Below are 15,690 nucleotides of genomic sequence, written 5' to 3'. Positions count from 1 at the left end.
ATGAGCCTCATAGCTCCAGACGTTTCTTGGCGGATCAGCTACATTTGGAGCAGCGGGGGCAAGTTTGAGGCTTTGATTTTCACTGAACTGTCACATTAAACCCTTTAATGAACACTGATCTTATCACAGAACCCAGGAGTGTGACTAAAGCCGCTGTGTTTTGACTCCAAACGAGGCTCAGGTACAGTTATTATCCCAGAAAAAAAAACAAAAAACGTACAAGCTCCCGGCCAGCGCTGGATCACTCCAACACCACAGCAGAACTAATTCTTCCAGAACCCTGCGCTTTTATTAACGACCAGTAATAAAGTATATAAACTGCACTATTAGGCTTTATATTGTCTTTCATAGCTGCTCTGGGGCCTGGCCAGCCAATGGTCTGCGAGCGTGCGCGGGCACGGCCCTTCGGCAGCTCCCTGGCACGAGGAGCGGGACGAGAAGAGAGGACGCAACCGGGCCGCTTTGGACCCGTCCCGCTCTGCGCTAATGAAGAAATAAAAACCGCCGCATTCTGAGCTCGCCCTGTTTGTTTTTTTCCTAATGTTTGGACATAGCCGAGGTCACTGGCAAAACCCAGACTTGTAAAAGACGTTCTGGCTTGGTTCACGAGATTTATTGCTCAATTCTTTTTTTTTTTACTTAGATCGGCTCATTCTGGCTTCACGGTTCACGGTTGTGTTTAAGTGACCCATATCTATTATTTTTATATCTATTATTAGTGTGAACGTGCGCGAGGCCCGACCTGTGTGCTGTTAATCACCTACAGCTTATACAACATCGCTTAATATTTAATTATCCTGTGTATTTCGTGCTCTGAAAGGTTTTCTTGTGACATAGAAAAGATCAAATTGAAGACATATTTATTGCTATGGCACAGGGACAAAAAGATAAAGTTGGCAATGAAAGATAATAAATAGGAAATATAATAAGAAATTAAACTGATGATAACGCACAATTATAGGAGTCCAGTACCAACAACAGATCCAGTGTTCGGTAGGAAACAGTGGCAGAGTTTAATAAAATAACAACAATAATAATTGTATTTTATGATTAGTTCCTACTTCTATTAACGTCATAGAATCAAACACACTGTTCTAGCTTCTGCTGAGATATGCACAAGACTTAATAAATAAATAATACATACATACATTAACATTCTACATTCACTGTCCATTCTCTCAGCTTCACAGACCACACAGGAGCACTCCACAGCTTCACAATTACACACTGTAGTCCAGCTGTTGCTATGCATACTTTAGCATCTTTCCTCATCTTCGATGGTCAGGACCCAGACAGACACTCTCAGGAAATAAATCATAAATTACTGTACAGGTGCTTTATGGTTCACTAAAGGTACAGACAGCGTAGTGTATCTTTAAAGGAACAGACAGCGTAGTGTATCTTTAAAGGAACAGACGGCGTAGTGTATCTTTAAAGGAACAGACGGCGTAGTGTATCTTTAAAGGAACAGACGGCGTAGTGTATCTTTAAAGGAACAGACGGCGTAGTGTATCTTTAAAGGTACAGGCAGCGTAGTGTATCTTTAAAGGAACAGACAGCGTAGTGTATCTTTAAAGGAACAGACAGCGTAGTGTATCTTTAAAGGAACAGACAGCGTAGTGTATCTTTAAAGGTACAGACGGCGTAGTGTATCTTTAAAGGAACAGACGGCGTAGTGTATCTTTAAAGGAACAGACAGCGTAGTGTATCTTTAAAGGAACAGACAGCGTAGTGTATCTTTAAAGGAACAGACAGCGTAGTGTATCTTTAAAGGAACAGACAGCGTAGTGTATCTTTAAAGGAACAGACAGCGTAGTGTATCTTTAAAGGAACAGACAGCGTAGTGTATCTTTAAAGGAACAGACAGCGTAGTGTATCTTTAAAGGAACAGACAGCGTAGTGTATCTTTAAAGGAACAGACAGCGTAGTGTATCTTTAAAGGAACAGACAGCGTAGTGTATCTTTAAAGGAACAGACAGCGTAGTGTATCTTTAAAGGTACAGACGGCGTAGTGTATCTTTAAAGGAACAGACAGCGTAGTGTATCTTTAAAGGTACAGACGGCGTAGTGTATCTTTAAAGGAACAGACAGCGTAGTGTATCTTTAAAGGTACAGACGGCGTAGTGTATCTTTAAAGGTACAGACAGCGTAGTGTATCTTTAAAGGAACAGACAGTGTAGTGTATCTTTAAAGGTACAGACGGCGTAGTGTATCTTTAAAGGAACAGACAGCGTAGTGTATCTTTAAAGGAACAGACAGCGTAGTGTATCTTTAAAGGAACAGACAGCGTAGTGTATCTTTAAAGGAACAGACAGTGTAGTGTATCTTTAAAGGAACAGACAGCGTAGTGTATCTTTAAAGGTACAGACAGCGTAGTGTATCTTTAAAGGAACAGACAGCGTAGTGTATCTTTAAAGGAACAGACAGCGTAGTGTATCTTTAAAGGAACAGACAGCGTAGTGTATCTTTAAAGGAACAGACAGCGTAGTGTATCTTTAAAGGAACAGACAGCGTAGTGTATTTTTAAAGGTACAGACAGCGTAGTGTATCTTTAAAGGTACAGACAGCGTAGTGTATCTTTAAAGGTACAGACAGCGTAGTGTATCTTTAAAGGTACAGACAGCGTAGTGTATCTTTAAAGGTACAGACAGGATGAGTTTGTGAGTGACAGTGTGAGTGACAGTGTGAGTGTGACAGGATGAGTGTGTGAGTGACAGTGTGAGTGTGTGAGTGACAGTGTGAGTGTGACAGGATGAGTGTGTGAGTGACAGTGTGAGTGATGGGGTGAGTGTGTGAGTGACAGTGTGAGTGACAGGGTGAGTGTGTGAGTGACAGTGTGAGTGTGTGAGTGACAGTGTGAGTGTAACAGGATGAGTGTGTGAGTGACAGTGTGAGTGATGGGGTGAGTGTGTGGGTGACAGTGTGAGTGACAGGGTGAGTGTGTGGGTGACAGTGTGAGTGACAGGGTGAGTGTGTGGGTGACAGTGTGAGTGACAGGGTGAGTGATGCCCTGTCAATGTTGTGTTCTTGCCTTGTGCCCAGTGACAGGCCTGGGACCCTGAGCAGAAAATGGATGAATGTATGAATTAATGATTTAATGATTTATTGATATCACTAAATAATTATTATAAAATGTCCATTTGTGGAAATCAATTTAAGCAAAATACTGTCACCAATGTCAAACAGCTCAATGTGAAAGAAGCCTTTGAAGTGTCTATGAACAGTCTTTTTCTTGCCCTTGTTTCTGTCGTGTTTTCAGAGGGGCTCAGGTTTGTTCAGCTTGTGGAGCGCTCTGAACGCACTGTAATGTAATCTCTGTGGCATTTCTGGGTATAAAAGAATAATAGTTGATAGTAATAAAAGCAGCAGCGGGGCTCTGGCATTGGGGCGAGCGTCCGTGTTTGTGTTTCATTAGAGGAGAGAGAGAAGGGGGCGGGAGAAGGAAAAACAGCTGGATGGCTACAAAGCCCCGCCATCCGTCACCTTCAGCTCTGCGTCAACACACTCGCGACGGACGTGCTGCTCCACCGGACTCCCAACGTACACACACACACACACACGTCCACACAGAGGGAGGCCACCTCTGCCTTTCATACATGAAACCTTTCAGCAACGGGCCACACACTGTATTTTAAAATACAGTAACTGTTAATTAAAGAAAGGTTGATGGTGGTGGCGTGGTACGAGTGGATCAGACACAGCAGCATTGCTCAACGGACAATAGTGCAACAACTAATAATATGCGCTACACGCAGCACAATTAGTACAGGTGAGCTTCTGTCTCTTACTCACTTTCCCTTGGCCTTGCTGTTAATGAGGGTCACAATGATGCAACTTACTCTCATTTATTATTTGATTAAAGCAACACTAAGTATTATTTTTACCTTAAAATTACAGCTTCAAAATCATCGTGATGATTCACTGAGCTGTAATTGGGGGAGCAGAGCCTCTGTCGTTGTTAATCCGGACTCAGCACCGCAGAAATTACACTATGTAACTTTTAGACGAGGGTAGGAAACGACCCCACCCCTTCATTTCAGGACATTCATTCGTTCATTATCTGTAACCGATTATCGAGTTCAGGGTCACGTTTATCTATTCAGTTCAGATGAAGATCCTACCTGGAATCATTGGGCGCAAGACAGGAATACACCCTGGAGAGGGCGCCAGTCCTTTCAGGGCAGTACTGTACAAATAATACTACTCTCCAACTGTAGGGGGAGCCCAGAAGCAAAAATATGAAAACGTACCTAGTGTTGCTTTAAAAATGTAAGCTTTATAAAAAGTCATACAACGTTTAATCCAGTGTTTAGCCTTGTACACGTGTTTGTGAGATTTAGAAAGACAGTGGGTTTCTTACATCACAAACCTATGAAATCAATCCCATCATCCCCTGGGGTGGGGCTTTTAAGCTGCTGGCGAACTGTGGAGGGTTTGGTGAGACAGAGGCATGGACTAATTTCATATTCATAAATCTGCTGGTCCTAAAGTGAAGGTGTTGACTCACAACTCAACATCTCTTCAGGTGTTTGGGGATTAACTTTTAACACTGACTCTGAACAGAGCTAATGCTTTAGGGGGTTAAATCAATGACAGGAATAATCCAGTCTAATATTAATAATAGCTGAAAAATCACGTATCATCATAATAACAGTTCTTAAAGTTTTGGTCTGTTATTCTTTGAGAATTCATGGCGGGACAAAAAAAGGTTGTCTGTTGTTGGAATGTCTCCCATAACACCCCACTGCAGGAAGCGTCCAGCTCTGGCTCCGCCTCCAGAGAGGATTTTTCTTTGATGAAGCAAAACTGAGTGCGGGGCCAAGAACAGCAAGTGCCACTGCATGAAATGTAAATTTAAAAAAAGAAGAAAAGGAGAAAAAAAAGAAGCCTCTCGTATGCAGTCTGGAGACCCAGTCGCTGCCGTCTAAAAATGCATGAGTAATTGGGGTTGTGTGGACGTGCGGTTAGCCGTGGCATGCTAACCTGGCACGGTCAGAGAGTGAATCGCCTTCATCCCAGCACCCAGACACAGAGAGAGAGCGGATCCATTTCACATGAGCCCTGTATCAAACAGCAGAGATGGAAGCAGAGGGGGGAAAATGGAAAAAACAAGGTTGGAGAGTGTGGGCAAAGCTTTTATGAGTGATTCTCAGGACAAGGTTCAAGCTAAAAATACATTTTATGACGAACGCATTCAGAGCCAACTGTGTTTTTTTCTCCCGGCTCAAAACCGGGTCTAAAGCCCTCTTCCCCTGGAGTTGCAGAGGTATTTCAACACTTACTCCAACCAGATATTTTGCAGCAGGGGCACTGGTTTGGCGGTTACACTCAGAAGGTTGCATTGGCAGGGATTTAGTGACCTTCAGATGATGGAGGCCTCAGGCCGATTCTCAAACATGGCGTTTTCACATTTTATGGGGCACCAAAAACACACTGCATTCTTTGTTAGTGACACCAACAGGATGCCATCACTGGCCGTGCTTACACAAGCAACAGTGCTGTTGCCTTAAAGTTTAATCACAGCTCTGGGGAAGGCAGTCAATTAAACCGAATGTGTGTACGCTGCTTTTTGCAACAGATTCTGTCCTAAAGCAGTGATACAGTACAGAAATGTAGGTCCAGCTCCTTAACGAACGGCTCCAGGGTCATGCCTTGTTCACTATCTATGGGTCATTATTGTAACATGTCCTACATTAAGTCGTGTTGATTTCATACACCCCACTTCAACTCTGGGACATACATGAATGAATGAATTATTTAACAAACATATATTTACCTTCCCTTTTGGAGAAGAGAATGTAAGGCACCGTTAGGAAACACAACTGGAATTTAACCCCAATGCTGTACCTTTAAAAGGTACATTTACACAGTTTATACCTTTACTGGACAATAATGTTGTACTTGTACAGTACCTTTGTTCCTGAGGCTATAGTTTACAGAGAGATAAACCATAGCAGATACCTGTAATACACGAAAAAACTGCATGAGGTACTGTCCTCATTAATTCAGTCCCCTTTAATTGTGCACTATGTAGTGAGTAATGCACGGAATAGTGGGAGTCAATTCGAAGTGTCTGGAAAATACCTGAGAGTCTGGAGACACCCACTGAGAGGAGACTACAAGGAAGAAACACTGAGAAGAACCAAGATTCAGAAGAACGACTTCCCAAAGAGCACAAGGGGGGAGCAATACTAAAGAAGGTGAACAAATCTCCCAAAGGGCACTGGGGGCGAGTCACAGAGAGGAATCAAGACCCAAAACATTAAAAAACCTAAGAGCAAAAGGAAAAAGGAATCGAAGAAGAACCAAGACATAAAAGATGAATACATTAATAATGTAGCTTTATTAGCATTAGCAATGAGGGCCAATAAAAAGCCTGTATTTAAGTGTTATATCTGAAACCCACTCGCTGATGTTAGAAAGTGTACGTTAAAAGCAGTCCACATAAGATAACATCAGATAATGAGATAAACAGAGGTTGTTCCCACTGGAAAGTATCCAGTGTTCCAGTAATGCTTTAAAACCACAGGTTTACTTCTTCTTACTCATGCTCCCTTTGAGTTGAACATCAGCTCTCACTTGAGCTCTCGCTGACCGCTCTGATTTTCAGACTTTCCAATCGTTTTTGTTGTCTGTCACGTCCACGAGTCAAAGCATGACTCCATAAACCTTCAAACAAGTTAAACTGAATCAACAGAGGAGAAAAGCCCCAGAGATCTGTGACTAAATGTGCTGCGTTCCCCCAAACGGCCAGTTAATTCTCAGTGTGACGCTGAAAAGTGTTCTCTCATTACAGCGCAGACCGTGAGTTTTGAAGCCCTCTGTTGCTCAACACCGCTGAAATACCACGAAGAGCATTCCACTAAAAATCATCATCGGCACTTTGTGAATCAGTGGAACATGCTGTAAACATTACAGAGCGCAAACACAAGTAATTACCCCCAGCTTGAACAAAGTCAGCAGAGAATATGGTGCAAGAAAAAGAGAAAAAAAAAACGAGAGTACAAAAAAGGAAATAAGAGAAACAGGACGAGAGAGAGAGAGAAAATAAGAGGAGTACATGTGCTTTGTCATTGCACAATGTACAACAAAATTCCTCTGCATTTAACCCATCCATGGCAGTGAACACACACACACACACACACACACTAGGGGCAGTGAACACACACACACACACACACACACTAGGGCCAGTGAAAACACACACACACACACACACACACTAGGGCCAGTGAAAACACACACACACACTAGGGCCAGTGAACACACACACACACTAGGGCCAGTGAAAACACACACACACACACACTAGGGGCAGTGAACACACACACACTAGGGGCAGTGAACACACACGAACACACACACACACACACATTAGGGGCAGTGAACACACACACACACTAGGGCCAGTGAAAACACACACACACACACTAGAGGCAGTGAACACACACACACACACTAGGGGCAGTGAACACACACACACACACACACTAGGGGCAGTGAACACACACACACTAGGGGCAGTGAACACACAAACACACACACACTAGGGGCAGTGAACACACAAACACACACACACACACTAGGGGCAGTGAACACACAAACACACACACACTAGGGGCAGTGAACACACACACACACACACACACTAGGGGCAGTGAACACACACACACACTAGGGGCAGTGAACACACACACACACACACACACACACACTAGGGGCAGTGAACACACAAACACACACACACACACTAGGGGCAGTGAACACACAAACACACACACACACTAGGGGCAGTGAACACACACACACACACACACACTAGGGGCAGTGAACACACAAACACACACACACACACTAGGGGCAGTGAACACACAAACACACACACACTAGGGGCAGTGAACACACACACACACACACACACACTAGGGGCAGTGAACACACACACACACACACACACACTAGGGGCAGTGAACACACACACACACACACACACTAGGGGCAGTGAACACACACACACACTAGGGGCAGTGAACACACACACACACACTAGGGGCAGTGAACACACAAACACACACACACTAGGGGCAGTGAACACACACACACACTAGGGGCAGTGAACACACACACACACACACACACTAGGGGCAGTGAACACACACACACACTAGGGGCAGTGAACACTTAACTCGAGTAGCAGGCAGCAAGCTCAGAACCCTGGGAGCAGGTGGGGTTTGGGTGCCTCAGCTGTGGATGATGAGGGGATCTTACTGTCACTTTCCAGTCCCAAGCATGTTGTCGTCTCTAATCATAAAGCAGCCCAACGTCTGCCTCTAAGAGAATGTGGATTTCGATTAACTCTCTCTCTCGAGGAGTTTGTGATGAATTTGATTGAGCAATCCTGGCGTTCTCTTCACACAGCAGCACGAGTGCCAAACCTGTCAGAACCACTGAAGAAGTAAAAGCCATCTGCTGAGGAAAGAGGGCATTTGTTGTTTATGTTGATGATTTCCTGCAGATGCTTTTGTAGAGTCTTACTTTGTTTTTAACCCTAAAAAAACACCTACTTAAACTTTGTGGACAGCTTTTACAATCAGGGAACTCAGCTACTTTAGATTGAACACAGTCTGTAGAAGCTCCACAGGAAACCATGACTCCAAATTGGATTCCCTGAGGCAGCTGCACATGAGTTCACCGTGCTCAATGCCAAGTGTGGGCTAGAGGGGTATAAAGCATCCAGGATTTGGATGTGAATCAGCAGAAGTGTGTTTGAGTTTGAGTGAGTCTCAACTAATCATCCAACATCAGTGTCTGCCATTAATAACCATGTTCTCACGGCTGAATGCAATCATATTCACCCAGCATTTAGTGATGCATTTGCAGAGGAGAAAAAGAAGCTTCTACTACAACAAACAGGGAACAAATAACTGAAAAACTGTGCCAGAAGCAAATGAAAAGTACAGGGCGGCATGGTTCACACAGCTCCAGGGTCCAGGGGTCGTGGGTTTAAACCCCTCCTTGGGTGACTGTCTGTGAGGAGTTCTCTCTGTATCTGCAGAGGTTTCCTCCAGGTGCTCTGGTTTACTCCCACAGTCCAAACACATGTGTTATTAGGTGCGTTGGCTATTCAAATTGTCGCTAAGTGTGTGACTGTGAAACTGTCCACAGGTGTGAGTGTGTGTGTGTGTGTGTGTGTGTGTGTGTGTGTGTGTGTGTGGGGCGCGCTGGCGCTCTGGCCCAATGATTCAGCACAGGCTCTAGACCCACAGTAACCTGGATCGAGATGAAGTGCTTAGAGATGAAAGAATAATTCAATGTCCCCTGACACTTAGCTACTTACAACTCACATTCAAACTTCAAGCAGATGAAGGGTTAATCTGTTAGTGGGATTATCAATCTGGGAATATTTTAGAACAGATGTTGTGAGAAACATTAATGAGGTCAGACACTGAGGCTGGATTAGTTCTGATCACAAACAACCCTCTAAAATGAGTCCAAATCAAACCCAGCAGGCAGCTTCTCATCATGTAAATATTTGTTGATCTACCTTTAAAAATATGTAGAGAATAAACACTCTTAAGATTCAGTGATTTCATTTGAAACATTTGCTTTTCAATACCTTTAATTGTTGGTTTGCTCATGTTCATATGTTTAAGAGGTTTTCTTTTGACAGAAATGATGTGTAATGTGACGTTGACCTACTGGATACAGGGTGCTCAGAAAGTCACTACCTCATTACTCAGTAACTACCTCATTCTTCCCTGGATCTCACGGAGTGCTGGAGAATATTGGGAAGACTGGAAGTACACAGTGGCTAAAAAGCCTCACACAACAAAGAGACTGATTAACACCAAGTAATCTACACAACAAACAACGATCACAACAAATACAGCTTAATGCACAGAGTTAGTCAAGTGTCTAATGACAACAATCATTCGTTCATCCATCCATTCATTCATTAGTGTGTAACCTCTTCGGCCTCATCAGGGTCAGGGTGCATTTAGAATCTACTGGGAATCATTCGACACGATGCTGGAACACAATTGTGAAAGGGGCATCATTCCATCACAGGGCATCAGACACTCGACCAGTCACACACACACACACACACCCCTGCGGAGAGTTTCACACACTCACCCAGTCACAGCCAATACACCATCGGGCGCAAGGCGGGAACACACCCTGGAGAGGGCACCAGTCCTTCACAGGGCGACACACACTAACACACTCCACCAACCCACCTACCAACGTGGGAGGAACCCGGAGCAGGCGGAGGGTCTAGCATGTCTGACTGAGCCACTTTGTTTTTTTTACTTGAGTACAGTTACCGGGGCTACGTGAACACACTGAACCGGTTTCCCGTGTACAAACCTACTGCAGAGCAGCAATTATAGAATTGTAACTATCAATTAATTATTTTATAAATTAATATATGTTCCTTAATACACCGTGACACTGATGACTGCAGAAAACACTAACTCTCAATCAAACTCAAGTCAGAGTTAAATACCCCCTAATTTTCTTACAAACACAAGCGGTGCTTCGATAGAAAGGTTATAATCTAGATTTAAATGCACCTTCTCCGCTGGTCTCAAAGAGCAATGAGTCCAGAATTATTTATTTAAAACTACGTCAGCGCGTCTGAAACGAAGACAGGGCCTGGAGTCTCTCCAGTGCTTCATTAAATGTGTTAATGGCGAGAGGAAGATGTAATGTGAAACAGTTCTTAAGCACGTTTTTAGCTGTGGATTAGTCCAGCTCCTGTCCTTTCAGTGTGTGTGTGTGTGTGTGTGTGTGTGTGTACGTGCTCTGCCTCGGTAAGTGTTCGAAGTGTTATGTCCATAAGAGGAAATAAAGCTGCTATAAAAAAAATTAAACAAACTACTGAAAGAACTGGTGTCTGTGGTGTTTGTAATTTCTAGTTGAGTACTTGTTCTTTTCAGCAGAGATTCGGTGGTAGATTTGATTTCAAAATGAATGAGTAATGATTCTTTCCAAGAAGTAATGAGTAATCGTGGAGTAACTTTATCAGAGCGACACTGATCCAGCTGTGGATTCATTAATAAAAGCACAAATTTAGTAAAAATACCTTTCATTTCCCTAATAATGTCTTTTTAAGTTCTAACTAATTTTTGAAATAAATAACTACTGTATTTAACTAATTTATAATTTACATTACCCTGCGTAATATTGAATATCACAATATTTTATGAACAGATGAATCAGGTAAAAAAAAAAAAAACGTGGAAAAAAACGAAGACGCTTCTTTGATGCGTACGTCACAATCTCACTCCTGACACGAAGGCACCGAACCCCTGATGTTCCCCGGGCACTAGGGATGGCTGACCGCCGCTCTGTGTGTGTGTGTGTGTGTGTGTGTGTGTGTGTGTGTGTGTGTGTTCACTGACAAACCATATAAATCTAAATCACTGAGATGAAAACAAACCAATCACTCTGCAGTATTTCAACATGAAACTGATAACAATAAAATTATATATAGTTTACACACGAAAAAAAAAGCTACAGGCAGAGATTCGTATCAAATGTCCTAAATAAATCTGCACTAAACCACTTCCAGTCACAGCAAAATGACTGTAAAAGAAGAGCAACATGCCTATTACGCAGCCAAACCTACACATTTTCTCACTTACTGGTAATTACCTCAGCACATGTAGTTTGTTCCACGCTGCGGAGCGGCTGGAAGCAGAAGCTTTGAGGAAAACGCATGAGTAACAACTAAACAAAGAGGAAAAAGGCCTTCAGCGAGAGAACCACACTGAGAAAAAGCAGCAGTGCTGAATTAACACCTAAATCAAAGCTCGAGTCCTACCTTCCACTGCGTACAGTAACTCCGACAGCATTGAAGTTACAGAAACTGCAGGAGAGCTGTAGTCATCTGCCTTCTGTTAACGAACAGCTGAACGCTGATGGATGAAGGTGGTGTTGGTGACATAAACGGCGCTGTGCCTGGGTTTGTCGTACACACTCACACTCTGCCTCCGCTGCAGCTCGTGTTTACATTAGAGGAACAGCCTGACTGTGGTGGGATTGTGATGCTTTGGGGAATAATTTAATGCATCATGGAAAGTTTCACCACAACGGCAGAGCAATTTGAATTGTTTTAGTTATTTTTACAAATAAACTGATTGCCCAAATATTCACGCATGAGCTACGGGCACAGCTCTGGAAAACACAAAGAAAACAACGCGTCACACTTCAGTTCCGAAGACGTTAACATTTTTACGTCAGTATGGAACACTCTCACCACTGCTGCCGACAAAGCGAACGCAACCGAACGGTCGATTCTCTCTCATCTCAGAGCCTCAGCAGCCGACGGGACCTGGGTGTAGTCATCGGTTCTAGCTGATAATCGCAGAACTACACAAACCACAACATAATGATTAACTCTAACTCACGCCCAACTCCCGCATCCTTTGTCTTTTCTACCTATTGGTGCCCACTCTTTAGAGTTCAGACGTTACACACTTGATCATCTGTTAACACAGAAAACACCAGCATCCAAATCCGCAGCTCTGACTGTTGAGAATAGAAACACATCACTGCAGATATTTCCTGAGAAAAAGCACCACTAGAAAACAACAAAAAACAACAACAAAACACGATCAGCAAAAAAAAAACAAGAGCGCAGCAGACCGCAGACCTCTGAGGCTAAACCAAAAATAGATTCAAATGAATGTGGTCTGAACGGCTTTACTTTAAAACACACAAGTCCATGTGTCAAGTGCATTCGAAGCTTTTTTGGAGTTCTTGTCCAAATCTTGAAAAAACAGTGCTTTAATATCAACCTTTGCACAAAAACAACACCCTGAAGAGGTCTTAATACGACATGACGATGACGCTGGAATGAATCTGACCGCTGAAAGCTGCAGGGGAAACAATGAGGAACCACACATTTAATAAACTGTTGATATAAAATAAAGATATTCTCCTGGAACGGTGACTCTATAGAACCACAGGATTAACGCATGTCACTGTCCAAAGATTTGAACCCAGGTCCTAAACTGCTGACAGAAAGTAAAGAGCAGCTAAAGTGTGCACAGATTGTGGTATAAACATTAAATCTGGAACGCTGAGGACTTTTAATAACAGCGACACTTCATTCATGACTTCTGAAGTACGCCCTTCACTCGGCCGCCCTACGGCTCCTGAGCTGGAGTTGAACGTCCCGGTCGGAGCTGTCCGAGGCGACTGCCCGCTCCGAAATAACTTCCCAACTTCCCCTTATTTTCAGAAGAAGTGTAAATCTCTAACGTTTCCCTTCACCAGCTCCGATTCTCTCTGCCGGGTTCCAGCTCGGCGGATGTGTTCGGGACGGATGGGAAAGACAATGAAATTATTCATTTTGGTTATGAAGGGGGTGAAAGGGCGCAGTTGTGGGACTGAAGCTCATAAATGCATTCAGAAACATGTGGTTTGAGTTTGGCGAGCAGAAGTCATAATCAAACCCTCGGAGCGAAGCGGCGCGAGGGGACATACTGCTAATATAAAAGTCAGATTAGTGTAATGATACGTTTGGAGAGGAGAGGCTAATTGCCCCTTCAGCCTCTGCTATAGAAGCGCACACATACACACACACACACACACACACACAGCATCTAAACAGTTCTAACATATAACGAGATAACAACGTACACTTGATGGTGACTATTTTACTCAGATGTAACCAGTGCAGCAAACACAGCTTTGAAAATGTCACTCATCCAGTGGTGTGTATTTGCATGTGGTGTTTTATTAATGGACTTCTTTATGAATGCTTTGATCTCAGTAACCAATGATCAGATGTGTCCTCTTACTTTTTTTAATAAAAGCTGCAGTTATAGTGTGTAATGCACTTTCTCTCTCAGTCTCATTGTTCCCATCGTTCTAGGGAGAGGGGGGGGGGGGTTAGGTTCCCACAAATAGATAAATACACACACAAAAACACAGTATATTTTAATAGATTCCCCACACAGACATTAATTTCTCAGGTCTAGATTAAGACTGGAGAGTAGTGTAAAGTCAGATACTGTATTACAGCCTACTCCTAATTATTGTGAAATCACCTGCGTTTATCCTCAGTGTTTTAAAATGACCACATATTCATTAATGAATCTTAAAGGCTATGTTCTGCTCGGACAAACTAACACTGCTTACATTCAGAGATATACACATCAAAACGTTACACAAACAGAAGTGTGTATTAACACTGTGTAATATTAAGTGCCGCGTAAATGTTAAACTGGTATTAAACAAAACGTCTCTTTTTAAACTGGGCTTTGCTCGAGGGGTTTAGCTTTAAGTTACACACCCCTCTGACCTCTTTGTCATTTGTAGAAAACCCAAAGTGTTGTGGTCAAGCGTTCAGAAAGTGGAACATGTTCATCAATGACTCCACTCTTTAAACTACGGCGTCAGTAAAATAGCACTGAATTATCGCCTGAATTCAGAGCAAACGGAGACACAGTGAAACGACAGTAAATCTAATAAATAAATCTGAAAAAACTAATTAAAACCAATTATTAAATTATATTTAGAATGTATGAACATTATAATTACACCTGGGTGCCTCATGATGACTCTAAACAAACAATTATATAAAACTATATCCACGACATTACGCACAAACGAGAAATATTCGTTATTCACGATGTACACTCAAAACTCTCAATAAATAAAAAGTCACGGTGTTTGTGCGGAATGCTGAGTGTTAGTGAGTGAGTGAGTAATAATCTGCTGAGATAATCCTCCTCTGAAAACCAGACAAATTTAAACTCCACACACTTCAATGGCTTTCCACTAATAAATTCAGGTCTGCTTTCCCCACTGCATCCACAGTCTATAAAACTACAGCATTTAATACGGAGTAACGCCAAATTATATCCAGGTGTTTGAGGTGCATCAGAGCGCAACCGACTTTTAAAAGAACTTTGTAAAAGTCGTAGGCGCCGAGTTAAACGCGTTCAGCCTCTGGCAGAGAGAGAGAGAGCTCGGCTCAGCGGTGGGGCCGCTTCGCCCAGAGGAGTGGACTGAGCGCATCAGCAGAGAGTGTGTGAGGTCTGTAATGAGACGAGCTACGTCCTATAGATACACGGCGCCAGGAGGAGGACAAAAAATCCGGGAACAAAAAAGAGAGCAGAGTAAAGACAGATAGATAAATGGATGTTATAGACAGAGACATGGAGACGGAGAGAGGGGGAGAGGGGGACAGTCATATAGCTGGACGCACCGGGGGATTAGTCTTAGATAGAGATAGCCAGGTAAACTCAGAGATGAGTATTTAAATAAAGAGAGATAGATAAATAGAAAGAGACTGGTTAATAGAAACCCACTAAGCTCTGGTTTCAGATGTGTCCCCTCTGCTCTTGTTCTGCATTACTCTTTCTGTGTGTGTGTGTGTGTGTGTGTGTGTGCGCGCGCGCGAGAGAGCGAGAAAGTCCTACCGTGTTCCTCCATGTGTATCCTCGCGCTGGTTTCCTCTCCATATCTCTCCGTGCGCTGAGTCGCGCGCCTCTCCCCGGGAGCGCGCATATGGAGCGCTGAGGGATCGGGGTCGCGCGCGTGTAGCGACGCGGGATCAGGGGTGCGCCTCGTGCTCTGCTGTAGCGCGTGCCCGTCGCCGCCAGAACGTCTCCAGCGCGCGCACACTCGGAGCGCGGAATCCAGCGCGCGCAGCTCAGACTCAGCCGCGTGCAT

General features: G+C 43.5%; 1 protein-coding gene across 1 annotated transcript in view; it reads right to left on the bottom strand.

Moving 5' to 3' along the window:
- LOC136665638 (zinc finger protein GLIS3) overlaps positions 1–15,690 on the bottom strand; it is a gene marked incomplete at its 3' end in the record, with an annotated part of 60,160 nt that extends 44,470 nt beyond the window's left edge. Inside the window, exon 1 of the mRNA XM_066643282.1 lies at positions 15,438–15,690. Coding sequence (XP_066499379.1) covers positions 15,438–15,690 — 253 coding nt within the window. The remainder of the gene's footprint in view (positions 1–15,437) is intronic.

This window comes from Hoplias malabaricus, chromosome 14, assembly GCF_029633855.1.
Source record: "Hoplias malabaricus isolate fHopMal1 chromosome 14, fHopMal1.hap1, whole genome shotgun sequence".
NCBI classification, from domain to species: Eukaryota; Metazoa; Chordata; class Actinopteri; order Characiformes; family Erythrinidae; genus Hoplias; species Hoplias malabaricus.
Note: the sequence above shows the minus strand (reverse complement) of the source record. Positions and strands in the feature narration are given on the sequence as shown.